The sequence below is a fragment of the Heterodontus francisci genome, chromosome 3 (assembly GCF_036365525.1).
Source record: "Heterodontus francisci isolate sHetFra1 chromosome 3, sHetFra1.hap1, whole genome shotgun sequence".
NCBI classification, from domain to species: domain Eukaryota; kingdom Metazoa; phylum Chordata; class Chondrichthyes; order Heterodontiformes; family Heterodontidae; genus Heterodontus; species Heterodontus francisci.
In genome coordinates, this window is record NC_090373.1 from 110612922 (window position 1) to 110640868 (window position 27947).

The window sequence follows — 27947 nt, forward strand, 5'->3', positions numbered from 1 at the left end:
ATATAATGTGGAAAAACTTTGGTAGGAGGAATAGATGTGCAGAGTATTTCTTAAATGGTAAGAGATTAGAAAGTGTAGATGTACAAAGGAACCTGGGTGTCCTTGTCACTGAAAGTGAACATGCAGGTGCAACAAGCAATTTGAGTCAGAGTCCTGGAGTCATAGAGTCATAGACCTGATTGACGTATACTAACTTATGAGGGGCATAGATAGGGTAGATAGGAAGAAACATTTTCCCTTAGCGGAGGTGTTAATAACCAGGGGCCAGAGATTTAAGGTAAGGGGCAGGAGGTTTAGAGGGGATTTGAGGAAATTATTTTCACCAGAACGTGGTTGGAATCTGGAACACATTGCCCGAGGGGGTGGTAGAGGCAGGAACCCTCACAACATAAAAGAAGTATTTAGATGAGCACTTGAAATGCCATAGCATACGAGGGTATGGGCCAAGTGCTGAAAAATGGGTTAGAATAGATCGGTGCTTGATGGCCGGCACGGACATGGTGGGCTGTAGGGTCTGTTTCTGTGCTGTATAACTCTATGATTCTAAACAATTAGGAAGGCTAATGGTATGTTAGCCTTTATTACAAGTGGATTTGAGTACAGGGGTAGTGAAGTCTTGCTTCAATTGTATAGAATTGGTTAGACTGCACCTGGAGTACTGTGTGCAGTTTTGGTTCTGTTACATAGAGTCATAGAGTCGTACAGCATAGAAACAGGACCTTCGGCCCACTGCGTCCCTGCCGACCATGATGCCTGTCTATACTAATACCACCTGCCTGCATTAATTCCATATTCCTCTATGCCTTGCTGATTCAAGTACCTGTCCAGATGCCTCTTAAATGTTGCTACTGCTCCTGTCTCCACCACTTCCTCTGGCAGCTCATTCCAGACACCCACTATTCTTCGTGTGAAAAATTTACCCCTTTGATCCCCTTTAATCCTCCTCCCTCTCAACTTAAATCTATGCCCTCTAGTTTTAGTCACCCCTACCATGGGAAACAAACACTGGCTATCTACCCTATCTATGCCTCTCATAATTTTATATACCTCTATCATGTCCCCTCTCAGCCTCCTTTGCTCCAGGGAAAACAGACCCAGCTATCCAATCTCTCTTTATAACTCAAGCCTTCCAAACCAGGCAACATCCTTGTGAATCCTTTCTGCAACCTCTCTAGCTTAATCACATCTTTCCTGTAGTGCGGCGACCAGAACTACACACAGTACTCCAAATGTGGCCTAACCAACGTCATGTACAACTGTAACATGACGTCCCAACTCTTGTACTCGATGCCTCGGTCGATGAAGGCAAGCATGCCATACGCCTTCTTCACCACCCCGTCTACCTGTGTTGCCACTTTCAGGGAACTATGTACATGCACCCCAAGGTCTCTCTGCTCAACAACACTCCCCAGGTCCCTGCCATTCGCTGTATATGTCCTGACCTGGTTTAACTTCCCAAAATGCATCACTTCGCACTTGTCTGCATTAAATTCCATTTGCCAATCCCTTGCCCACTTTCCCAGTTGATCTATATCCTGTTGTAACCTTAGACAACCTTCTTCACTGTCCGCTATACCATCAATTTTGGTGTCATCTGCAAACTTACTCATCATGCCCTCGACATTCACATCCAAGTCATTAATATATTTGACAAACAACAGAGGCCCCAGCACCGATCCCTGCGGCGCACCACTGGTCACCAGCCTCCGATCTGAAAAAACAACCCTCCACTAACACCCTCTGCCTCCTATCACCAAGCCAATTTTGTATCCAATTGGCTAGCTCACCCTGGATCCCATGTGCTCAAACCTTCTGGACCAGCCTACCATGCGGGACTTTGTCAAAGGCCTTTCTAATGTCCAAATAGACAACGTCCACCGCCCTGCCCTTGTCAATCCTCTTGGTCACTTCCTCAAAAAACTCAAACAAATTCATGAGACATGATTTCCCACGCACAAAGCCATGCTGACTATCCCTAATCAGACCTTGCCTTTCTAAATGCATATAAATCCTGTCTCTCAGAATCCCTTCCAATAACTTTCCCACCACTGATGTAAGGCTCACCGGCCTGTAGTTCCCTGGCTTATCCCTGCTGCCCTTCTTAAATAAAGGCACAACATTAGCTATCCTCCAGTCTTTCGGTATCTCACCCTTGGCCAACGATGGTAGAAAAATCTCTGCCGGTGCCCCAGCAATCTCCTCCTTTGCTTCCCATAGCATCCTAGGATACAGCTGGTCAGGCCCTGGTGATTTATCCACTTAATGTGCTTCAAAACCTCCAACACCTCCTCCTTTGTAATGGTGATATGCTCCAGGATATCGCTGTTCCCCCCCTTGAACTCACTAGCTTCCATGACCTTCTCCACGGTAAATACAGACGAGAAATATTCCTTTAATTCCTCGCCCATTTCCCGTGGCTCCACACATAGATTACCACACTGATCCTTAAGGGGACCTACTCTCTCCCTAGCTACCCTTTTATTTTTAATATACTTATAGAATCTTTTAGGATTCTCCTTTATCTTATCTGCCAGGGAAATCTCATGGCCCCTTTTTGCCCTCCTAATTTCCTTCTTAAGTGTACTCCTACATCCCCTATACTCTTCGAGGGATTCGCTTGATCCCAGCTGCCTCTACTTGACATATGCCTCCTTCTTTGTCCTGACCAGACCCTTAATATCCCTGGTCAACCAAGGTTCCCTAAACATGTCAGCCTTGCCCTTCAATCTAACAGGAACATGCCAGCCCTGAACTCTTCTCATCTCACTTTTAAAAGCCTCCCACTGCCAGATGTCTCTTTACCTGTAAACAGCCTCTCCCAATCAAATTTTGAGAGTTCCTGTCTGATGCCATCAAAATTAGCCTTCCCCCAATTTAGGACTTCAACTTGAGGACCAGTCCTATCCTTTTCCATAAATATCTTGAAGCTAATAGAGTTCTGGTCACTGGTCCCAAAGTGCTCCCCCCCTGACACATCAACCACCTGCCGAGCCTCATTTCCTAAGAGGAGGTTGAGTGTAGCCCCTTCTCTAGTAGGGCCATCCACATACTGCTTCAGAAAACTATCCTGGACACACTTAACAAATTCTTCCCCATCTGATCCCTTAGCACTAAGGCAGTCCCAGTCAATATTAGGGAAGTTAAAATCACCTACTACTACAACCCTATAATTCCTACACCTATATATGCTCCTACAATTCCCTCTGACTATTGGGGGTTTATAGTATAATCCCATCAAAGTGATCACCCCTTTCTTATTTCTAAGTTCTATCCACATGGCCTCGCTGGACGTTTCCCCCAGGATATCCCCTCTAAGTACTGCCGTGATGTCCTCCCTAATCAATAGTGCAACTCCCCCTCCTCTCTTACCTCCACCTCTGTCATGCTGGAAGCATCGGTACCCCGGAACATTGAGCTGCCAGTCCTGCCCTTCCCTCAACCACGTTTCCGTAATAGCTATAATATCACAATCCCATGTACCGATCCATGCTCTGAGTTCATCTGCCTTACCTGTAAGTCTTCTTGCATTAAAGTAAATGCAGATTAGCCTACCAGACCTTCCACGCTCCCTGTTCTGCACCCTGCCCTGCATGCCGACTGGACTTGCTTGTTTTAACCTCTACATTTGCCTCAACTATCTCATTGGAGAGACTACTACTTTGGGTCCCACCCCTTTGCCAGACTAGTTTAAACCCTCCCGAGTATTACTAGCAAACCTCCCTGCAAGGCTATTGGTCCCCTTCCAGTTCAGATGCAACCCGTCCCTCTTGTACAGGTCACCTCTGCACCAGAAGAGATCCCAATGATCCAAGTAGCTGAAGCCCTTCCGCCGACACCAGCTCTTCAGCCATGCATTCATTTGCCTTATCCTCCGGTTCCTACCCTCACTAGCACGTGGCACAGGGAGTAATCCTGAGATTACAACCCTAGAGGTCCAGCTTTTTTACCTTCTGCCTAACTCCCTATATTCATTTTGCAGGACCTCATCTCTCTTCCTGCCTATGTCGTTAGTACCAATATGTTACCTTAGGAAGGATATTATTGCCATAGGAGGGAGTGCAATGAAGGTTCACCAGACTTGTTCCCGGGATGGACGGACTGTCCTGTGAAGAGAGATTGGGGAAACTGGGCCTGTGTTCGAGGAATGAGAGGTGGTCTCATTGAAACCTACAAAATACTTAACGGGATAGATAGGGTAGCTGCTGCTAAGATATTTCCCCTGGTTGGGGAGTCTAGAAGCAGGGGACACAATTTCAAAATAAGGGGGAAGCTACTTAGGACAGAGATGAGGAGAAATTTCTTTATTCAGAGGGTTGTGAATCTTTGGAATTCTCTATCCCAGAGGGCTGTGGAAGCTCAGTCACTGAGTATGTCTAAAGCAGAGATTGACAGATTTTGAAATACAAATGACATGAGGGGTTATGAAGATTGTGTGGTATCATGCCAAGAATGAGGCACATTAATTTTGTCATGAACATTGATTTTAAACTGTTACTGGAGTGAAGAAAGGATTTGTTAAACAGATCAGTCGTGGCTGAAATATACCTTTGCATATTAACATACGGTAATTGGAAGGACAAAGGACCATTCCCTGACACATTCAACCCAAAATGGACCTTGATCACCAGGTATTGTGTGTAAGAGGAGCATTCCAGAGACTGCTAAGGTGATACAATCCAAGACTGGGTCAGACCAGTTAGTCACATGACTAACCTGCTTGGCTACCTGTTTTTTTTCTGAATTGTCCAAACAGTTTGAACAAAGTGTCTGTTTGCTCCTGGACTGAAAAGATCTCTCCTGTCTGCTCCCATCTCTTTCTCACAAGCCTCTGAATCCATTGAAGACACATTAACCCCAAGAGAGAAAAGTCTCCTACTGTGTGGAGTTTGCAAGTTCTCCCTGTGTCTGCGTGGGTTTCCTCCGGGTGCTCCGGTTTCCTCCCACATGCCAAAGACTTGCAGGTTGTTAGGTAAATTGGCTATTATAAATTTCCCCTAGTATAGGTAGGTGGTAGGGAAATATAGGGACAGATGGGGATGTGGTAGGAATATGGAATTAGTGTAGGATTGATGTGAATGGGTGGTTGATGGTCGGCACAGACTCGGTGGGCCGAAGGGCCTGTTTCAGTGCTGTATCTCTAAGATAACTAAGATAACTAAGAGTGAACAAAGTTTAAGAAGAATACTGGGCCCCAATAAAAAGCAAGATCTACCTACAATCAAGGATTCAAGTGAGCTCGAAGAACCGTAATAAAAGCTCTTCAAATATTGTCTCTAACTTTTCCACTTTTCTTCTGCTCTTTTCTGTCTCAATTTGCATGTGTGTATTATGCATGCATGCTAGCATGGGCGCGTCATGCATCCGTAGGTATTAACAGAATTAGAGTTTACATTTAATAAATTTCAACTTTTCTTCTTTAAACCTAAGAAAATCTGTTTGTGCTGGTTTCTTTGCCTTATAATTGGAAAGCGGTTAACAAGGATTCACCAAGGGGGAACTAAAAACACAGTGTGTTTAAAAATAAACCCTGTCACAATAAGACCAGGTGAAGGCTGAAAGGGAACTGTGGACCTCTTTCTCACCTGGTTGTAACAGTGGGAAAAGGGCATTGAAGTGGCTGATCAGCCATAATCATATTGAATGGCAGGGCAGGTTCGATGGGCTGAATGGCCTATTCCTGTTTCTATGTTCCTATGAAACCTATATAAAACACTGGATCAACCTCAACTGGAGTATTGTGTCCAATCCTGGGCACCTTACTTCAGGAAGGATGGGAAGGCATCAGAGAGAGTGCATGAAAAGATTTTTGAGAATGATTCAAGGGATGAGGGACTTCAGTTACATGAACGGATTGCAGAAGCTGGGGCCGTTCTCCTCAAAGAGAAGGTAAAAAGGAGACCTGATCGAGGTTTTCAAAATCATGAGGGGACTGTACAGAGGAGATAGGGAAAATCTCTTCCCATTGGCAGACGGGTCAAGAACCAGAAGACATATTGAGAGAGTGGTTCATAAAGCATTTAAGATCTTGGGCTTCATAAATACGGGCATTGAGTACAAAAGCAGGGAAGTTATGCTAAACCTTTATAAATCTCTGGCTGTGCCCCATCTAGAGTATTGCTTCCAGTTTTTTAAATTCCTTCATGGGATGTGGGCATCGCTGACAAGGCCAGCATTTGTTGCCCATTCCTAATTACCCTTGACAACTGAGTGGCTTGCTAGGCCATTTCAGAGGGCAGTTAAGAGTCAACCTGGTCTGGAGTTACAAGTAGGCTAGACCAGGTAAAGACAGCAGATTTCCTTTCCTAAGGGTCATTAGTGAACAAGAGGGTTTTTTTTTTTAACGACAGTCAAGGATGGTCTCATAGAAGCATTACTGAAAAGAGCTTCCAATTCCAGATTTTTATTTATCTATTGAATTTAAATTCCACCAGCTGCCATGGTGGGATTTGAACCCGTGTCCCAGGACATTAGCTTGGGCCTCTGGATGACTAGCTCAGTGACATTACCACTACACCGAGATTCTGGTCACTATACTTTAGGAAGGATGTGAGAGTCCTGGAGAGGGTGCAGAGGAGATTTACCAGAGTGGTTCCAGGGATGGGGGATTTTAGTCACAAGGTTAGGTTGGAAAAGTTGAGGCTGTTCTCCTTGGAGCAAAGGAGATTGAGGGGAGATTTAATCGAGGGGTACAGGATTATGACACACTTAGATAAATTAGACAAGGAAATGGTAAAAATGGTACAAGGACCAGGGGACACAGATTGAAGATTTTGGGCAAGAGATGCAGGGGGAATATGAGGAAAAAACTTTTTTTATGCAGCAGGTAATAATGATCTGGAACTCGCTGCCCACAAGGGTGGTGGAAGCAGAGACAATCAATGACTTCAAAAGGAAATTGGATCGGCACTTGAAGGAAATAAATTTGCAGGGCTACGGGGATCGAACAGGGGAGTGGGACTAACTGCACCTCCATGGAGTGCCGGCATGGAATCAATGGACCAAATGGCCTCCTTCTGTCCTGTAAATAACACTATGACTCTTTGACATTGATTTAAGGTGAATGGCAAAAGAACCAAAGATGGCATGAGGATGAACTTTTATGCAGGGAGTGGTTAGGATCCGGAATGCGCTGTCTGTGAGTGTTGTGAAGGCAAATTCAAACGGGAATTGGATAATTATCTGAACAGAAAAAATTTGTAGGGCTATGGGGAAAAGGCAGGGGAGTGGGACTGGCTAAACTTCTCTTGTTGAGAGCCAGTATGGACATGATGGGCTGAATGGCCTCCTTCTGTAACCATTCTATGATTCTATGAAAACTAATTTGGTCTCATCTGGAGTGTTCAATTTTGGGCACTGTACCTTAGGAAGGATGTGAAAGCTTTAGAGAGGGTACAGAACAGATTTACGAGAATGGTTACAGGAATGAGGAACTTCAGTTACATGAATAGATTGGAGAAGCTGGGGTCCTTCTCCTTAGAGAAGGTTGAGAGGAGATTTGATAGAGGTGCTCAAAATCATGAGGGTGTGGACAGGAAACTGTTCCCATTGGTGGAAGGGTCGAGAACCAGAGGACACAGGCTTAAGGTGATCAGCAAAAGTAGCAACAGTGACATGAGAAAAAATCTTTTACACAGAGATGGATCTGGAACGCACTGCCTGAAAGTGTGGTGGAGGCAGATTCAATTGCAGCTTTCAAAATGAAATTGGATAATTTTATCTGAAAAGAAAAAAACATTGCAGGGCTACGGAGAAAGGGTGGGGGAGTGGAATTAGCTGAATTGCACTTGCAGAGAGCTGGCATGGACACGACAGGCTGAATGACTTCCTCCTGTGCTGTAACCATTCTATGTTTGTAGTGTGGGAATCTAGACTTTTGAAGAAAGGAGTAGCAGTTATGCTACCACTCATTGCCAGCGTTTCTTGTGTTCTCATGGGCTGGTCCAGCAAGCAACCAACTTTGTCCTCTGAGATTGCATAACTGGTCCTGGTCCTCACAGTCTCTTTGACTGCAATCCAGAAAGGCTAAAGTGGGGGGATCCATATAATATAATAGAAAAGCACGAAATTTTGAAAATACTTAACTGGTCTGGTAGCATCTGTGGAGAGAAACAGAGCTAATGTTTCAGGTTGGTAACCTTTCACCAGAACTCATGGGATTGAGAGTGGATCTCAGGATGCAGCAAGAACAGTGGTTTGAAGAATGCTAATATCTAGGAAGTATCCATAATCATGGGTGAATCTGAAACATATGGAATAAGTCGGAGCTGGAGACATATTGTTGAGGAAGGAGATGTGGCTATGAAAGTGAGTTTTCCTAAATATCTGATCAAACATGAGGAGGGAAGTAGAAAATAAAGAAGATAAACAAGGCAGAAGAGACCAACAGAAATTCTGTCAGAGAAGAGCAGAACTTCTTCAAGGTGAACATTTGTGGAAGAGAATTGGCAGTGAATTAAACACTAATACAAAAGCAAAATACTGAAGATCTAGAAATCTGAAATAAAAACAGTGGTGGAAATACGCAACAGGTCTGGCAGCATCTGTGGAAAGAGAAACAATGTTAATGTTTCAGGTTGATGACCTTTCATCATATTTATATAACTTTCAACAGTTGTCAGCTGTTCTATCAGCCAACTTTTCTTTCCAATTAATCTTTGATCACTTCTTTGTATTACTGTCCACCCACATCCCTTTCCCCATCCCAACAATACTTCCTTCTGTATCTGCTCCTGGAAAAACTCTTGCCCACTTTTCTTATAACTGCACTTTTAAAATCCTAGATCTCTAGTCTTTGACCCTCCATTCACAATGATATTTTTGCAACTACAGATCTGCTCAACCACTCCCTCACATCCACCATGTCCCGATTAAAACCGTTACTCTCGCTCACCCTGGCCATTCCCCTGGTACAGCCCTCATCTCTGCTCCTGTAAGTCCAAGGGACACAGACTTGGACACACACTTGAACCTTTACGCTGGACAACTGTTTTAGTCAATCACTGCCAGATCTGGCAGGACAACATTATTGGATCCCTGTCTCGACTGCTAAAACTGCTCACTACTTCAGGATCATCCTGCAATGAAAAGATAATCCCTGGCTTTTTTTCTCTACTGCAAACATTTTTAAAGCCCTCTCCCCTGTCTCCACCATCCTTATCTCCAACAACACTTTGTCGCTAAGATTGCGACAATCTACTCAGCTGCCTCTGCCATTTCCCTTCCTTCCGCTGGACATCCGACCAAACTTCCTCTAATTTCGCCCCACCCGCTGCCCTAGCCCTGATTTTGCATTTTTTCCCCGTTTTTCTCCTACATAGCTTCATGGCTATTAGCATGGATATATTATCACAAATAGAGGATTGGTTAATGGATGGGTAGCAAAAAGTGGGCATAAATGGGGCATTTTCAAGTTGGCAGGCTGTGGCTGGAGGAGTGCCACAAGGATCAGTGCTGGGCCCTCAGATATTGACAATATATTGTGACAGAAACCACACCTGCCAAATGGAAACATATTAATTTTGTCATATGGAACACTATTTGAACTTTTACTGGACATTGAACATCACTTGTTTAAAAAGACCACAGAGCTAAATGGCTGAAAACTTGGCTGCACTTTGCATCCTGAAAGACAGTTGCATAGAGAGACAATGGGAGAGCTCCCTGATTCAATTAGCCAGATGGGTTTTGTCAATGAATGAAACAGAATGAAACCGGACGGACCAACCGCCTTGACCTAGACACCAGAATCGACAACGGCAAAGCCAACCCTGTTGACCCTGCAACGTCCTCCTTACTAACATCTGGGGGCTTGTGCCAAAATTGGAAGAGCTGTCCCACAGACTAGTCAAGCCTGACATAGTCATACTCACGGAAACATACCTTACAGATAATGTCCCAGACACGGCCATCACCATCCCCGGGTATGTCCTCTCTCACCAGCAGGACAGACCCAGCAGAGGTGGCGGCACAGTAGTATACAGTTGGAAGGGAGTTACCCTGGGAGTCCTCAACATCGACTCTGGACCCCATGAAGTCTCATGGCATCAGGTCAAACATGGGCAAAGAATCCTCCTGCTGATTACCACCTACCGCCCTCCCTCAGATAATGAATCAGTACTCCTCCATGTTGATCACCTCTTGGAGGAAGCACTGAGGGTGGCAAGGGTGCAGAATGTACTCTGGGTGGGGGACTTCAATGTCCATCACCAAGAGTGGCTCCACTACTGACCGAGCTGGCTGAGTCCTAAATGACATAGCTGCTAGACTGGGTCTGCGGTAGGTGGTGAGGGAACCAACAAGAGGGAAACACATACTTGACCTCGTTCTCAGCAATCTGCATGCCGCAGATGCATCCGTCCATGACAGTATTGGTAGGAGTGACCACCGCACAGTCCTTGTGGAGACGAAGACCCGTCTTCGGTTTGAGGATACCGTCCATCGTGTTGTGCGGCACTACCACCATGCTAAATGGGACAGATTTAGAACAGATCTAGCAATGCAAAACTGGGCATCCATGAGGCGCCGTGGGCCATCAGCAGCAGCAGAATTGTACTTAACCACAATCTGTAATCTCATGGCCCGGCATATCCCCCACTCTACCATTACCATCAAGCCAGGATACCAACCCTGGTTCAATGAAGATTGATGGAGGTCATGCCAGGAGCAGCATCAGGCATGCCTGAAAATGAGGCGTCAACCTGATGAAACTACAACCCTGGACTACTTGCATGCCAAACTGCACAAGCAGCATGCAATAGACAGAGCTAAGCAATCCCATAACCAACCGAGTTGATGATCCATCTCAGCCTCCTCCTGAAGTCCCCAGCACCACAGATGCCAGACTTCAGCCAATTCGATTCACTCCAAGTGATATCAAGAAACAACTGAAGGCACTGGATACTGCAAAGGCTATGGGCTCTGACAATATTCCGGCAATAGTACTGAAGACCTGTGCTCCAGAACTTGCCGCGCCCTTAGCCAAGCTGTTCCACTACAGCTACAACACTGGCAATTACCCTGTAATGTGGAAATTAGCCCAGGTATGTCCTGTACACAAAAAGCAGGACAAGTCCAACCGAGCCAATTACCACCCCATCAGTCTACTCTCAATCATCAGTAAAGTGATGGAAGGTGTCGTCAACAGTGCCATCAAGTGGCACTTGCTTAGCAATAACCTGCTCAGTGACACTCAGTTTGGGTTCCGCCAGGGCCACTCAGCTGCTGATCTCATTTCAGCCTTGGTTCAAACATGGACTAAAGAGCTGAACTCAAGAGGTGAGGTGAGATGACTGCCCTTGACAGCAAGGCAGCATTTGACCGAGTATGGCATCAAGGAACCCTAGCAAAACTGAAGTCAATGGGAATCAGGGGGCAATCTCTCTGCTGGTTGGAGTCATACCTAGCGCAAAGGAAGATGGTTGTGGTTGTTGGAGGTCAATCACCTGAGTTCCAGGACATCACTGCAGGAGTTCCTCAGGGTAGTGTCCTAGGCCCAACCATCTTCAGCTGCTTCATCAATGACCTTCCTTCAATCATAAGGTCAGAAGTGGGGATGTTCGCTGATGATTGCACAATGTTCAGCACCATTCGTGACTCTTCACATACTGAAGCAGTCCGTGTAGAAATGCAGCAGGACCTGGACAATATCCAGGCTTGGGCTGATAAGTGGCAAATACCATTTGCACCACACAAGTGCCAGGTAATGGCCATCTCCAACAAGAGAGAATCTAACCATCTCCCCTTGACATTCAATGGCATTACCATCACTGAATCCCCCACTATCAACATCCTGGGGGTTACCATTGACCAGAAACTGAACTGGAGTAGCCATATAAATACCGTGGCTATGAGAGCAGGTCAGAGGCTAGGAATCCTGAGGCGAGTAACTCACCTCCTGACTCCCTGAAGCCTGTCCACGATCTACAAGGCACAAGTCAGGTGTGTGATGGAGTACTCTCCACGTGCCTGGATGGGTGCAGCTCCAACAACACTCAAGAAGCTCGACACCATCCAGGACAAAGCAGCCCGCTTGATTGGCACCCCATCCACAAACATTCACTCCCTCCACCATCGACACACAGTGGCAGCAGTGTGTACCATCTACAAGATGCACTGCAGCAACGCACCAAGGCTCCATAGACAGCACCTTCCAAACCCGTGACCTCTACCACCTAGAAGGATAAGAGCAGCAGATGCATGGGAACACCACCACCTGCAAGTTCCCATCCAAGTCACACACCATCCTGATTTGGAACTATATTGCCGTTCCTTCACTGTCGCTGGGTCAAAATCCTGGAACTCCCTTCCTAACAGCACTGTGGGTGTACCTACCTCACATGGACTACAGCGGTTCAAGAAGGCAGCTCACCACCACCTTCTCAAGGGCAATTAGGGATGGGCAATAAATGCTGGCCTAGCCAGTGACGCCCACTTCCATTGAATGAGTAAAAAAAAAGAATGGTGGAGGAGGCTTGACAGGTCATATGGTCTACTTCTGCTCCTATTTCTTATGTTCTTATAGCCTTTATGAGCTGATTTGCCTGTGAGGCCTACTTCCTGCTCCCTCAACCCTATTCCCACTAAACTGCTGGCCAACATCCCTTCCTGGTTCCCATGTTAGCTAATATTGTTAATGGTTTTCTCTTCTGGTGTTATCCCTCTCTCCTTTAAATCGGCCGTCATCACCATCCTCCTCAAAAAAACAACCTTGACCCCCACTGTCCTTGCAAACTACTGCCCCACCTCTAACCTGCTTTTCCTTTTCAAAGCCTTGAAAGTGCTGTCATCTCCCAAAACCCTGAACATCGTTCCCAGAACTCCATGTTTGAATCCCTCCAATCAAGTTTCCTCCCCGCCACAGTACGGAAACAATTCTTATCAAAGTCACAGATGACAACATATGTGACTGTGGTCAAGGTAAACTAATCCTCCTCTTCCAGCTCAACATCTCTGCAGCCTTTGACACTGTTGACCACACCAGCCTTCTTTAATGCCTCCACCGCCATACAGCTAGGTGGTACTACACTTGTCTATCTCTAATCTTATCTATCCATTTGTATTCAGAGAATCACCTGCAATGGCTTCTTTTCCTGATCCTGCACCATTACCTCTGGTGTCCCCCAACGATCTAGCCTTGGTCCCCTCCTATTTCTCATCTACATGCTGCCCCTTGGGGACATTTAACAAAAATACAGCATGGTTTCCACATGTTTTCTGACACCATCCAGCTTTACCTCCCCACCACCTTTCTTGACCCTGGACTGTGCCTAATTTGTCAGACTGCTTGTCTGACATTCAGTACTGGATGAGCAGAAATTTCCTCCAACTAAGTGTTGGGAAGACTGAAGCCATTGTCTTTGGTTCCCTCCACAAGCTCCATTCCCTAGCCACCAACTCCATCCCTCTTCTTGGCAACTGTCCATGGGTTGAAGCAGGCAGTTCACAACCTCAGTGTCATATCTGAGTCCAAGTTGAGCTTCCAACCACATCTGGGCCGTCACCATGACCTCCCATTTCTACCTCCATAAAATCACCCAGCTCCGCTCCTATCTGAGCTCACCTGCTGCTGAAATCCTCATCCATGTCTTTGTTACCTCTAGACCTGACTTTTCCAACTCACTTCTGTCCCGCACCCACTCTGTAAACGTGAGGTCATTCAAAACTCTGCTGCCATGTCCTAACTTGCACGAAGTTCCATTCACCCATTATCCCTGTGCGCGCTGACCTACATTGGCTCCTGGTTAAGCAATGCCTGAATTTTAAAATTATCTTCATTGTTTTCAAATCCCTCTATGGCCTCACCCCCTCCCTATCTCTGTAATCTCCTCTAGCCCTACAACTCTTTGAGATACCTGCAGTCCTCTAATTCTGGCCTCCTGAGCATCCTGGATTTTAATCACTCCACCATTGATGACCAGGTCTTCAGCTGACAAGGCCCCAAGTTCTGGAATTACTTCCTCACATAGATTTATGAAAGGAAAACTTGTTTCACAAAACTGTTAAGAGTTTTTCAAGGATGTAACTAGCAGAATAGATAAGGGGGAACTGGTGGATTTGGTATATTTAGATTTTCAGAAAGCTTTTGGTATGGTCCCACACAAGAGGTTAGTAAACAAAATCAGAGCACATGGGATTGGGGGAACATACTGGCATGGATTGAAAAATGATTAACGGACAGAAAACAGAGATAGCAATAAATGGGTCATTTTCAGGTTGGCAGGCTGTGACTAGTGGGGTACTACAAGGATCAGTGCTTTGGCCCCAGCTATTCACAATCTATATCAATGATTTGGATGCACGGATTAAAAGCAATATTTCCAAGTTTGCAGATGACACAAAACTAGGTGAAACTGTGAGTTTTGAGGAGGATTCACAGACACTTCAAGGGGATTTGGAGAGGCTAAGAGAGTGGGCAATGATTTGGCAGATGGAATACAATGTGGAGGAATGTGAGGTTATCCACTTTGGTAGGAAAAACAGAATACAGAGTATTTCTTAAATGGTGAGAGGCTGGGAAGTGTTGAACTTCAAAGGGACTTGGGTGTCATTGTTCATCAGTCACTGAAAGCTAATATGCAGGTACAGCAAGCAATTAAGAAGGCAAATGGTCTGTTGGCCTTTATTCCAAGGGGATTTGAATATATGAGTAAAGTGTCTTGCTGCAATTATAGAGAGCCTTGGTGAGATTGCACCTGGAGTATTGTGTACAGTTTTGGTCTCCTTACCTAAGGAAAGATATACCTGTCATGGAGGGAGTGCAAAGAAGGTTCACCAAACTAATTCCTGGGATGGAGGGATTGTCCTCTGAGGAAAGATTAAGTAGACTGGGCTTTTATTCTCTGGAGTTTAGAAGAATGAGAGGTGATATCATTCAAACCTAAAAATTTCTTACAGGGCTTGACAGGGTAGTTGCAGGAAGGATGTTTCCCCTGGCTGGGGAGTCTAGAACCAGGAGACACACTCTCAGAATAAGGGATAGGCCATATAGGACTGAAATGAGGAAGAATTTCTTCACTCAAAGGGTGTTGAATCTTTGGAATTCTCTGCCCCAGAGGGCTGTGGAGGCTCAGTCATTGAGTATGTTCATGACTGAGATCAATAGATTTCTACATATTAAAAGCATCGAAGGATACAGGGATAGTGCAGGAAAATGGCATTGAAGTAGAAGATCATCCATGATCTCATTGAATGGCAGAGTAGGCTCGAAGGGTCGAATGGCCTACTCCTGCTCCTATTTCTTATATTCTTAAGCCTCTCCGTCTCTCTGTTCTTTTAAGATGGTCCTTAAAAGCTACCTCTTTGACAACGCTTTTGGTCATCTGCCTTGATATCTCCTTATGTGACTTGGGGCTGTGTGGCTTGTTTAATGATGTTTTAGTGAGGCACTTTGGGAGGTATTACCATGTTTAAGGTGTTTTATAAATGCAAGCTGTACTTGTTGTTTTAATCTGGGGTTGGTCCCGTTTCTAAATCTTGGTGTTTTCGAGTCCAACACTTTTGTTGCTTATTTTATCCATCAGTTAACCTAATTACAGTACAGATACCTAGCAAAAAAGAGCGAACTCGTGTGGCCAATTTCATGGGAAATTTTGACACGTTGCATCAAACAAAAAAGAACTAAAGTAAAATGTTATGTAGAATTCCCTTGCCCCAGGCTGCTTTGGGTAAGGATTGTTAATGGAGGGACAATACAACAAAGAGTATTTGAAACTGATGGATAACAGATCATCATGTGTTATCCTCCTACATTGCACGATTAGACAAATTCAAAATTCATTTTATAATTTGTATTAATTGAATTCTTTAGTGAACTTTAAAAAGTAATTTGAAAAATAAATCACTTATTACACAATACAAAGCCAATGCTCACATCATTAAGAAATGTAATGTTATATTTCTTCCCGACAAGTTGTTCAGCTCTGTAGCAGAGAAAACTGGGGAATTCATTTGAGTAATTCACATAAACTGGAGCCATATGGCAAATCATAATAGTTCAAAGGGAGTCTCCATTAATGTGTGCACTTTTCACTGGAGCTCGGATGATGTCCACAGGCTGAGGGAGATATTAACATGATGTATTATGCAGCAGATGCATGACCACATGAAGGACTGCCTAGAGGTGGACCTTAGGGCACAGGCAAGCGAAATAAAGAAACAATCCCCACTGGAAGCCCTGTACTACATTTAACTGGCTGCAGATAAGTGCTAAATGTAATGAGGCCCATTCTGTAAAACTGGAAACCATGTGTGTAAAAAAAAAACTTCCAAATCTTTTAGGACTGATTGATATTTTTTCTGCTTTTGGCAGCCAGTGAAGGTTTACAGCCTAAGCTAATAAGTGGCAGCCTAGAGGTTTGTGGGAGGAGATTCAGCTCTATTGAATTTGTCAGTGAGCACAGTGCAACTCAGAGTGAGATCACATCCTAGCAATACAGCCAGGCTGTCTGCATTAGTGTATCGAAGCAGCTCGGGGGGGCTGCATGATATCCTCAGGATTACAGCAGCAGGAAGCTAGAAAAATCTGTCTACTTCACCCTCGGGAGTCACGTCCGTAGGCAATCCTACAAAATGGGCCTCAAGTAGAACACTGTTTCAAAGGAGTATTAAGGAACTGGATTCAGTACTTTTATGGTCAATTCTGGATTACTTTTGTTCTCATATTTAACCCTTCACCATGTGGGGCAGAGTAATTTCAGACTACAAGAATGGATTTATAAGCTGCGGCAGACAAACAGGTAAAAAGTGAGCTGAAACAGAGCCTGATTCAGTAAGCAGGTTTATTTTTGTTGAATAAGAAAGGAGCAGCTGGAGCGGGATGTTCCTACCAGAAGCGTGGCTAATCGGTGTACGATTCAAGACTAGCTACAGTATTCAGAGATGTCAGCCAATGTTTAAGCTTTTAGAGTGCAAGGATTGACCAGGACAAAATAACACAAAAGCTAGAGACATATGCTGGGCTTGTCAGTAGAGATCGTGAAGACACTGTTCTAGTTGAAGTTAATTAGTGAATAGTGGTTCAGTCCCAGAAGGTGCAGATGTGCCTCATTTAAATGGAAACCGGGCACGTTTTAATGAAGCCTAAGACTATACTTTCCTGTTCCTCATTTTAATAATTCTTTTTAGTAGAGACCCAATTACATGTTTGTTTTTACAGGTTGAATGTAAATCTCATGTGACAGGCCTTGAACTTTAATGCCCGTACTTTGAAAACATTGATATTGTTCATCTAAAGAGATTTATTTGCTGTACACATTTAAATCTATTTAAGACTTGATTTTGAGAAAGTCTATAATTTGAAATTTGGGATAAAATTTCTGCTGTTCGCTCATTTATGGCAAAATCGTAAATGCATGCAAAAGGAGTGGGGTTACAATTCCACCTATTAACAGTGGAAATCATCCCATGAGATTTCTTTAACAAATGATATATTTTGCCTAAAATATTGGTAGTTTTTTTCAAGTGTATGCTGGTTGTTGTTTGGTCTGTTACTTTTTTTTGCAGTCAAGACTAATTGACAGCCCCATATCTGCCCTAGGGGGCTGAAGTTTGTTAAAGACAAATTTTTTATGTATCTGAACTTCCAGGCCCAATTTCAATGGCAGAAATGTGTTCAGTGTTTGATGTTTTTTTTGATTTGGACCTACTCCTAATTGGGATTTGATTCTATGAGATTAATCCTCTGTAGACCAGATTAATACTCTGTGTTGTGATGTACCAACTGCTCGCTAAATGGAATTTACCTGCAATTGTACAATTGCTGCCTTAAGAAAAGAATCAAGCTTTAGTAAATGAACCAAAGCAATAGGTGGGTTATCTCAGCAAATTATATTGAGATAATCCATCTATGATGTAAAAGTAAATGCATAATATACATGAAAAGCTCAACACTGCACTTATCTTTGACTCTTTCCTTCCCAAATTTCTCTCTTAAAGAAGCAAACTCAGCCTGGGGTATTGCTCCAAAGGCATCTCCAGTACATTACAGAAGTGGTTATTCTTTAGGTTTGAACTTAGATGGTGGGCGTCAACAAGCTATGCACAGCTGACACTGATCCAGTACTCATCTGCTGTCCACATTTTCCAGCAGGGCTCACTGAATAGCAATCGGGAACAGAGAAACCTGGTTGTGTTTTTCCCCAACCCTAGACTGTGCACTGAAGCTAATTGTAGTGCTATTATCCCCACCTTGAATTAAATAAATAAACACAGCAGAGACCATGCTTAGTGCTCTGAAGATATTTGGAAAGCTCATTAGCAATATAAATCTGCAGTCTTGCTTTGTACATTGATGTAATTTACTTTGGCCTGCAGGGTCTGAAGCCAGCATAGGGTTAATTTCAGAACTAATTAGAAATAGCGTTCGCCCTCACAAACAGCATTTCTAAAGATTTGGCACTGTCGGGGGCAGTTGGCAGTGTAACTGGTTAGTCCCCTTTGCACTGACTCTTCAACTATTCCTACCAAAATATGGAATGTTAGAATTTTATTGCCTCCATTAGATAATCTCTCAGGTGCAGCATTATTGGTCACTCTCATGTGCAGTCTGTCAATATTTGGGTTGCGTCTATACTACCAATATCTTACCATATAATAGCAGAACACAGGAGTGTTACAACAAGAGTCCTTTGTGATATCAATTTGATATTGTCATAGAGTTATTTATGGCATAGAAGGAGGCCATTTGGCCCATCGAATCCATGCCGGCTCTCTGTGGATTCCCCCACTCTATCCCCGTAGTCTTGCAGGTTTATTTCCTTCAAGTGCTCATCCAATTTCCTTTTAAAATCATTGATTGTCTCCACTTCCACCACCTTCACGGGCAGCGAGTTCCACATCATTACCACTCGCTGCGTAAAAAGGTTCTTCCTCACATTTCCCCTGCATCTCTTGCCCAAAGCCTTCAGTCTGTGTCCCTGAGTCCTTGTACCATCAGTTAATAGGAACAGTTTTTCCTTTTCATACTTATCTAAGCCTGTCATAATTTTGTATACCAGTATTAAATCTCCCCTCAATCTCCTTTGCTCCAGGGAGAACAACCTCAGCTTTTCCAACCTAACCTTGTAACTAAAATCCCCCATCCCTGGAACCATTCTGAAGGGGGAGGGTGAACAGTCAGAGGTCATGGTTCAAATTGGTACCAACGACATAGGTAGAAAGAGGGATGAGGTCCTGCAACAAGAATTTAGGGAGGTAGGTAGCAGATTAAAAAGCAGGACCTCAAAGGTTGTAATTTCTGGATTACTCCTGGTGGCATGTGCTTGTGAGTATAGGAATAGGAGGATAGAGCAGATGAATGTGTGGCTGAAGACATTGTACAGGAGGGAGGGCTTCAGTTTCCTGGATCACTGGGTCTGTTTCTGGCGAAGGTGGGACCTGTACAAGTAAGATGGGTTGCACCTGAACCAGAATGGGACCAACATCCTTGCAGGGAAGTTTGCTAGTGCTGTTGGGGGGGGGGGGTTTAAACTTATTTGGCAGGGGGATGAGATACAGAGTGGAGATACAGTAGGGGTGATGTACAGCCAAATATCAAAGAGAAACTAAGTCAGTCTGGAAGGCAGAGCAAATATAGACCTGTTAAGGCACAAGCGAATAATGCAAGGCAGATTGCATCTATTTTAACGCAAGGAGTCTTACGAGCATGGCAGATGAATTGAGGGCATTGATTAACACACGGGATATGATATTATTGCTATCACAGAGACATAGTTGAGGGAAGGGCAGGACTGGCAGCTCAATATTCCAGGGTGTAGAATCTTCAGGCCTGACGGAGGAGGTGGGAGGAGGGGGGTTTGTAAAAGAGGAGGTGGCATTGCACTATTGATCAAGGAGTCAATTGCTGCAGTAAGGATGGATGACATCTTAGAAAGTTCCTCAAATAAGGCCATATGGGTAGAACTTAAAAATAAAAAGTGGGAAATCACTTTGATGGGAGAGTACTACAGGCCTCCAAACAGTCCGGGAGACATAGAGGAGCAGATATGCAGGCAAATCTCAGAGAGGTGTAAAAATAATAAGGTAATCATCATAGGGGATTTCAACATCCCCAATATCAACTGGGATAGTCTTAGTGCAAAAGGCTTAAAAGGGGCGGAATTCCTAAAGCGCATCCAGGAGAGCTTTTTGAGCCAGCACGTAGAATGTCTGACAAGAGAAGGGGCGGTACTGGATCTAATCTGAGGGAACGAAGCTGGACAAGTGGTAGAAGTGTCAGTGGGGGAGCATTTCGGGGATTGTGACCATAACTCTGTAAAATTTAAGGTAGTTATGGAAAAGGATAAAGATGGACCAGAAATAAAGGTACTGAATTGGGGAAAGGCCAATTTCAATATGATAAAACAGGATCTGGCCAAAGTGGACTGAGAGCAGCTACTTATAGGAAAGTCTACATCAGAACAGTGGGAGTCATTCAAAAAGGAAATAGTGAGAGTTCAGGGCCAACATGTTCCTGTAAAGGTGAAGGGTAGGACCAACAAGTCCATGGAATCCTGGAGGTCAAGGGATATAGAGGATTGGATCAGGAAAAATAAGGAGGCTTATGGCAGATTCAGAGGGCTGAAAACAGCAGAGGCCCTAGAGGAGTATAGAAAGTGCAGGTGGGGGTGGGGGGGGGGGGGTACTTAAAAAAAGGAGAGCAAAGAAGGGGCATGAAAAAACACTGGCGGACAAGATAAAGGAAAATCCCAAGGTGTTTTATAAGTATATTAAGGGCAAGAAGATAACCAGAGGAAGAGTAGGGACCATTAGGGACCAAAGTGGCAATCTATGTGTGGAGCCGGAGAACATAGGTGAGGTTTTAAAAGATTACTTTTCATCTGTGTTCACTATGGAGAAGGACGATGTAGGTGTAGAGATCAGGGAGGGGGATTGTGATATACTTGAACAAATTAGTATTGAAAGGGAGGAGGTATTAGCGGTTTTAGCGGGCTTAAAAGTGGATAAATCCCCAGGCCCAGATGAGATGTATCCCAAGCTGTTAGGTGAGGGAAGGGAAGAGATTGCAGGGACTCTGACACAAATTTTCAAATCCTCTCTGAGCACAGGAGAAGTACCAAAGGACTGGAGGACAGCGAATGTGGTACCATTATTCAAAAAGGGTAGCAGGGATAAACCAGGTAATTACAGGCCAGTGAGTCTAACATTAGTGGTAGGGAAACTATTGGAAAAATTTCTGAGGGACAGGATTAATCTCCACTTGGAGAAGCATGGATTAATCAGGGATAATCAGCATGGCTTTCTCAGGGGGAGATCGTGTCTAACAAATTTGATTGAATTTTTTGAGGAGGTGACTAGGTGTGTAGATGAGGGTAAAGCAGTTGATTTAGTCTACATTGACTTCAGTAAGGCTTTTGATAAGGTCCCGCATGGGAGATTGGTCAAGAAGGTATGGGATCCAGGGCAATTTGGCAAATTGGATCCAAAATTGTCTTAGTGGCAGGAGGCAGTGGGTGATGGTCGAGGGTTGTTTTTGCGATTGGAAGCCTGTGACCAGTGGTGTACTGCAGGGATCGATGCTGGGATCCTTGCTGTTTGGAGTGTACATTAATGATTTAGACATGAATATAAGAGGTATGATCAGTAAGTTCTCAGATGACACGGAAATTGGTGGTGTCGTAAATAGTAAGGAGGAAAGCCTCAGATTACAGGACGATATGGATGGGCTGGTAAGATGGGCAGAGCAGTGGCAGATGGAATTTAATCCTGAGGAAGTGTGAGGTGATGCATTTTCGGAGGACTAACAAGGCAAGGAAATATACAATGGATGGTAGGACCCTTGGAAGTATAGAGGGTCGGAGGGACCTTGGTGTACTTGTCCATAGATCACTGAAGGCAGCAGCACAAGTAGATAAGGTAGTTAGGAAGACATATGGGATACTTGCCTTTATTAGCCGAGGCATAGAATATAAGAGCAGGGAGGTTATGATGGAGCTGCATAAAATGCTAGTTAGGCCACAGCTGGAGTACTGTGTACAGCTCTGGTCACCAAACTACAGGAAGGATGTGATTTTCCTGGAGAAGGTGCAGAGGAGATTCACCAGGATGTTGCCTGGGCTGGAGCATTTCTGCTATGAAGAGAGACTGGATAGACAAGGGTTGTTTTCCTTAGAGCAGAGAAGTTTGAGGGGGACCTGACTGAGGTATACAAAATTATGAAGGACATAGATAGGGTAGAAAGGAAGAAACTTTTTCCCTTAGCTGATGTGTCAATAACCAGGGGGCATAGAGTTAAGCTAAAGGGCAGGAGATTTAGAGGTGATTTGAACAAAAATGTTTTCACCCAGAGGGTGGTTGGAATCTGGAACGCACTGCCTGAAGGGGTGGTAGACGCAGGAACCCTCACAACATTTAAGAAGCTGCCCCCCTTCCACCTGCCCATCATCATTTCCTAAAACTAAATCTAAAACTGCGCCCTCTCTTGTTGGACTTGCTACATACTGGTCAAAAAAGTTCTCCTGAATGCATCTCAAGAAGTCTATTCCCTCAATTCCTTTCACACTAAAACTATCTGTGTTACTATTGGGGTAGTTAAAATCCCGTACTATTACTGCCCTATTGTTTCTGCACTTCTCAGAGATTTGCCTACTATCTGCTCTTCTATTTCCCTCTGACTGTTTGGGGGTCTTTAGTACACTCCCAACAGTGTGATTGCCCCGAAAGCCTACAGAATACCTCGAGTAGCATGATCATACCCTTTTTCTTCTCAACTATAACCAAATGGATTCTGTCCTTGCTCCATCAAGGACATCCCCTCTTTCCGACACTACAATGTCTTCCCTCATCAGTACTGCCACCCCACCTCCCTTTGCTTCTTCTCTATCTTTTATGAACACTTTATATCCTTGTACATTAAACACCCAGTCCTCACCATTTTTAAGCCACATTTCCATTATTGCCACTACATCATATTCCCACACTGCTATTTGTTCTTGTAGCGCACCAACCTTATTCACCACAGTTTGTGCATTTACATACATGCATTGTAATCCTGTTTTAACATTTCTTGTCGCACTCTCAATCCATGCCTATCTAATATAGAACTACTTCCTTCTCTCGCACTGTCCAACATTCTCACATTATGCACCTTATTTGTCTTTTCTACTTCTATATGCTGCTGCCCATCCCCCTGCCAATTTATTTTAAACCTTCCTCAACCACACCAATGAACCTGCCTGCAAGGTCAAGAGTTTTCGCTTTGGGCACAATTGTGAAGTGGGTTCAAATTGTGCTCAAAATGGCACTAGTTTCGCAAAGTGATTTTTTACACAAGTTTCCATTCAATCTCATTTGCATATTGCTGAATGTAAAATCTGCACTAAAACTGTGCAATTGGGCAGAGTTTTAGAAAGTATTTTTTAAAAAAGAAATGTTTGCATCAAAGCTATTCCTTGATGTATTTAAGAGTGGTAACCAGGTGCAATTTTTTTAATACAGCTGAAAATGGATTTATCGCAAAAATTAGAATTTTTAATCAAAGTGTCCAGTCCACAACCTGTGGTTATCCCAACTTTAAATAACTGAAGATGACTTTTAAAATCCATACAGAAGCATTTACTATTTACATTAGTGTATGGTAATCAATTCTTTAATAAATAACATTTAAAAGCTTTTAAAATATACCTATTAATGCCTTTGCACATATAAAGGCTTAATTTTAAGAGCCTCCTTGAAGGTGGCACAATTAGTGGAAACTTGCCACAGTGATTAATTCAATCTGGGGGCGTAGTCAGTTCTGTGGCAGCACGACATTTTTTGAACCAATGCAAAGATCATGGAAGTTTGATTTGTACTAGATGTATCTTGTGCTTGAAATTCCTTGATCCTTTGGTTTGGCTGATTTTGGGTGAATTGCTTTGGAAATACAAGTGTGGAAACTCTAAGCTTGTGCCTTTTACACCTGCCTTTGTGTGTGCACCTTCCATCACTTAGAAGGCGGATGGAGAAAACGCTTCGGAAGGCAAGGTCAGGTATGAATCGTTGACAGTCAAAGCAAATTTCCCATACTTACATAGAATCACATAAAATTTACAGCACAGAAACAGACAATTTGGCACAATTGGTCTATGTCAATATTTGTAATCCATGAGAACCTCTTCCCAATGTAATTACCTCTTCCCACTCTGCCTTTATAGCTCTCTAATCCTTTCTCCCTTGTGAATGAAATCTCACAGCTCAAGAGAAGTGACTTTTGAGCTGTAATCCATGGTTCCATTGGTAGGATCTTTGCCTGTAAGTCAGAGGTTTGTGGAATCAAGTCCCACTCCAGAGACTTGGGCACAAATCATCTAGGATACTCCAAGTGCAGTACTGAGGGAGTGCTGCATTTTCAGAAAAAGTAAAAAAAGGCTTGCATTTATAAAGTGTTTTTCATGACAACTGAATGACTCAGTGTTCTACAGAAAATGAAGTACTTTTGAAGTGTAGTCACTGTTGGGGCTTCAGTTTAACATCTTATCCAAAAGACAGCACCTCTGACAGCTCAGCATTCCCTTAGTACTGCACTGGAGTGTCAGCCTTGATTTTTATGCTCAAGCCTGGTGTGGAACTTGAACCCACAACCTTCTTACTCAAAGGTGAGATGTCAAACCCAGGCCTCATCTGTTCTCACAGGTGAATGTAACAGATCCCATGACACTATTTTGAAGAAGAGCAGAGGAGTTATCCCTAGTTTCCTGGCCAAACGTTATCCCTCAGTAAACATCACAAAAATAGGTTATCTGGTCAGAATCACATTGCAATTTGTGGGAGCTTCTCGTGTGAAAATTGGCTGTTGCGTTTCCTACATTACAACAGTGACTACACTTCAAAAGTACTCCATCAGCTGTAAAGTGCCTTGGGATGTCCCGAGGCTGTGAAAGGTTCTATATAAATGCAAGACTTTTTCTTTTTGTGAGATTGCAAACATCACTTCTCTTGTCAAAAATGTGGAAAGAAATAATAAACTGTGCACCTTATTCCTGTTGTGGCTGACTTACTTACTTTTGGCACTATATTTTTTTCAGAATACTAACACAAAAACTGACTGCTTGCATTTTTTACTTTTGGTGTTGTGTTTCACAGTCCTCGGTTCAAAATCTAGCTTTGTCCCTTTGTCTTTTAATTCCATCCCCTGGAAGCAAAGGGGCAGTGTCCTTGAAATCTTCACAAGTAGGGAACACCTGTAGCTCTATCAACCAAACTGACTATCGCCCTGTCTGTTCTGAGGTGGAGGGAGCAGTTTACTTGCGTTATACAGGTGCCACTTGGATATTTCTGGAGACAGGGGCCAGCACCAATGTGCCTCCACACTGCCAAAGGCCCACACCATCAGCCTCCTTTCCCTGACCACCCCAAAGCTCAATCATCTGTGGAGTTCTGCAATGAATGTGACCCTACCATAACTGCAACTCCTGGAATTGCACCCCTGTGGATTTTCTACGCCTGTTTGGCAATTCACACTCCATTTATTCTGGTAATAATACCAATTGTTTTGGACAAAATTCTTTTATTCCAATGAAAGATAGGGGAATGCCTGGCCCCAAAATTCTACAGTGCTTTCCCACTGGATTTATTGTGGGAGACCGATAGTTTTCATTCCCTGTGGACTTCCAGGGTCCTGATATTTTCTGTAATTAATGACCCACTAACAAAATCACAGGATTACATAACCTGAAATCCTGAAACTTTCTGAGAATGCAATTTAGCTTGTGGACCACTAATTACAGAGATAAACAGATATTGTGATAAGTTTTTGACTTTGCCTGGATGGTAACCTGACAGAGCAGAGCACCTGCCTGATTTTATATAATAGAATGAGTATCAGGTTGTTACGATAATGGGTGCTGACCTGGCGGTGAAGATGAAAATTTATCCTATTGTCTTAATTTTTTTCTTTCAAAATGATCTTCACTTTAATGTTATAGCAACAGTGTAGTCAAAGAGTGAGGGCAGGAAGGAATTAATTGATCGCTTCAGTAAAATAAGCTTGTATCTTAGTCTTTAGTCCAAATTTTACAGCATCAAAGTTAAAACATTGGCAATCCACCTTTGTTTAGTGTGTGGAAGCAAATCCCCCTGTCACACAAGCTGTTGATTCTTTACACTCTTATTTTACTTATCAGATAGGAGAGAGCTGGAGGGAGGGAGAAGTACAGATATTATTCCCTAATGTCACGACAGTACTTTTATTTTACCAAGCAGAGATAGCACTGTGCCATTTTAGTGGTCATTTGTCAATGTCTCCAAAAGCCCATTTTATTCAAAAACCTCTTGGTATTTCATAAAGGTTGTAAAATATTTTTGAAGTGGTTTTGTCTGAACACAAAATGAATCAATTCGCTATTAGACAGGAAGTTAATTGATATGTGGGAGATTTCCATCATGCGATTACTCACCCTCTTGCACATCTCCTCAAACTGTCCAGTTCTCATCACAGACTTCTGGCAAAGGTTGTTAAGGTGTACTGCAACAGAGGCTGAGCTCACATGCAGACTCAAGGTACTCTAACTATCACTTCACGGCTTTTCTCCTTACACTAATATTAATTGTTCCACCTATTTCACACTTTCGTACGTGGCTCAATTTCTATGTTCCTTCACTTATTTTTCGGCTTCTTAGCCAAGGGCCAGAAGGTTAATTACCATAGGTTGTAGTTGCAAATTTTAAGGGAAAGGTGGATAAGCATTTGAGGTAAAGAAAGTTGAGGGCAGTGGGATTAATTTGGGATTACTTTATTTTGCCAACAAAATTCAGCTAATTACATCAGAATATAAATTTAATTTGGAACTTGCCCTTTTTGTCTAGCTAAGTGCAACATATGGGGTAATTTATTAATTTTATTTCCTCAAAAAATTGATCTCCTCAAAAAACTAACTCCTGACCTCTCCGTCCATGCAAACAACCACCCCTCTCCAACCTCCTTCAGCTTTCCAAAGTTCTTGAACATGTTGTCACCTCAAAATCTGTGGTCATCTTTCCTGAATCTCCATGCTTGAATCCCTGCAACCAGGTTTCTGCCCGCTACAGTACCAGAACAGCTCGTATCTAAGTCACAAATGTCATCCCATGTGACTGTGACAATGGTAAACGATCTCTCTTCATCCTTCTCAACCTGTCTGCAGCCTTCAACCCAGTTGACCATACCATGCCTCTTCCTGGCAACTGTTTGAGGCTGAACCAGACTTTTCGCAGCCTTGGTTTCCATCATCCCAAAGATGCAATCAGATCAATCTTTAAAACCCACCTTTGAAATGACACATTTCACCTGTGTTTAATGAATCGGAGGTCAATTATAGATTATTCATATCCTATCTCCATAGCACCACTGGAGTTTACAGCACTGATGGAGGCCATTTGGCCCATCATGTCTGTGACAGCTCTTTCTAGAGGAATCTTAAACACATCTTGGTATCCTGATTTCTTCCCATAGTCTGGTATCTCCTTTCACTTCAAATGTTCATCCACTTTTCCCATTGAAAGTTCTCACTTCAGGTTTTGGTATTTATGCTGATTGCTCAGGCACAACATTTGGAGTCAATCCTTAACCAGGACGTAACACCAGAACAGCTGAATTCTCAGCCATTGCTGGTGGTGCCTGGTGCCTCACTCTTAATCTGCAAACCTTGATCTGACCCATGTCAGTTGTAAATGTATCTGATTCTTGCAGATAGTTCCATTAGCTACCAGCTAATTTTGGAATTCAGTCCTTGCCTGCTGCGGGATGTCCCTAATTTCTCCATCAAGCTTAATAAGCAGATTCTAGCTCTGGAAGTAATCTAACTGACTATTTCTGATTAAAACACTGATGATAAGATTCCTTGGCTTTTTTTTTGCCAATCTGCTTCATCAATTTTATCCTCAATTTTGAACTGTCTTCCTACTATTAACTGTATTTATCTGGAGCTGTAATTGGAGCTGCCTTGCTGCCCAGTAAAGCTAGCAAAGGATCCTGATGATTCTTTTTGCAGTTTGAA

The 27947-nt window shown here is 43.5% G+C and overlaps 1 protein-coding gene across 8 annotated transcripts in view; it reads left to right on the forward strand.

Annotated features, from left to right (window-relative positions):
- Window positions 1–27947, forward strand: part of cep85l (centrosomal protein 85, like) — a 380598-nt gene that overhangs the window by 36765 nt on the left and 315886 nt on the right. Inside the window, exon 1 of one of the 8 annotated variants that reach the window (XM_068025480.1) lies at window positions 16459–16733. The exons of 6 other annotated variants lie outside the window; for them this stretch is intronic. In XM_068025480.1, coding sequence (XP_067881581.1) covers window positions 16673–16733 — 61 coding nt within the window. In that variant the 5' untranslated portion in view covers window positions 16459–16672. Of the gene's footprint in view, window positions 1–16458; window positions 16734–27947 lie in introns of those variants that run through there. One more of the 8 variants, XM_068025479.1, reaches the window with a different exon arrangement.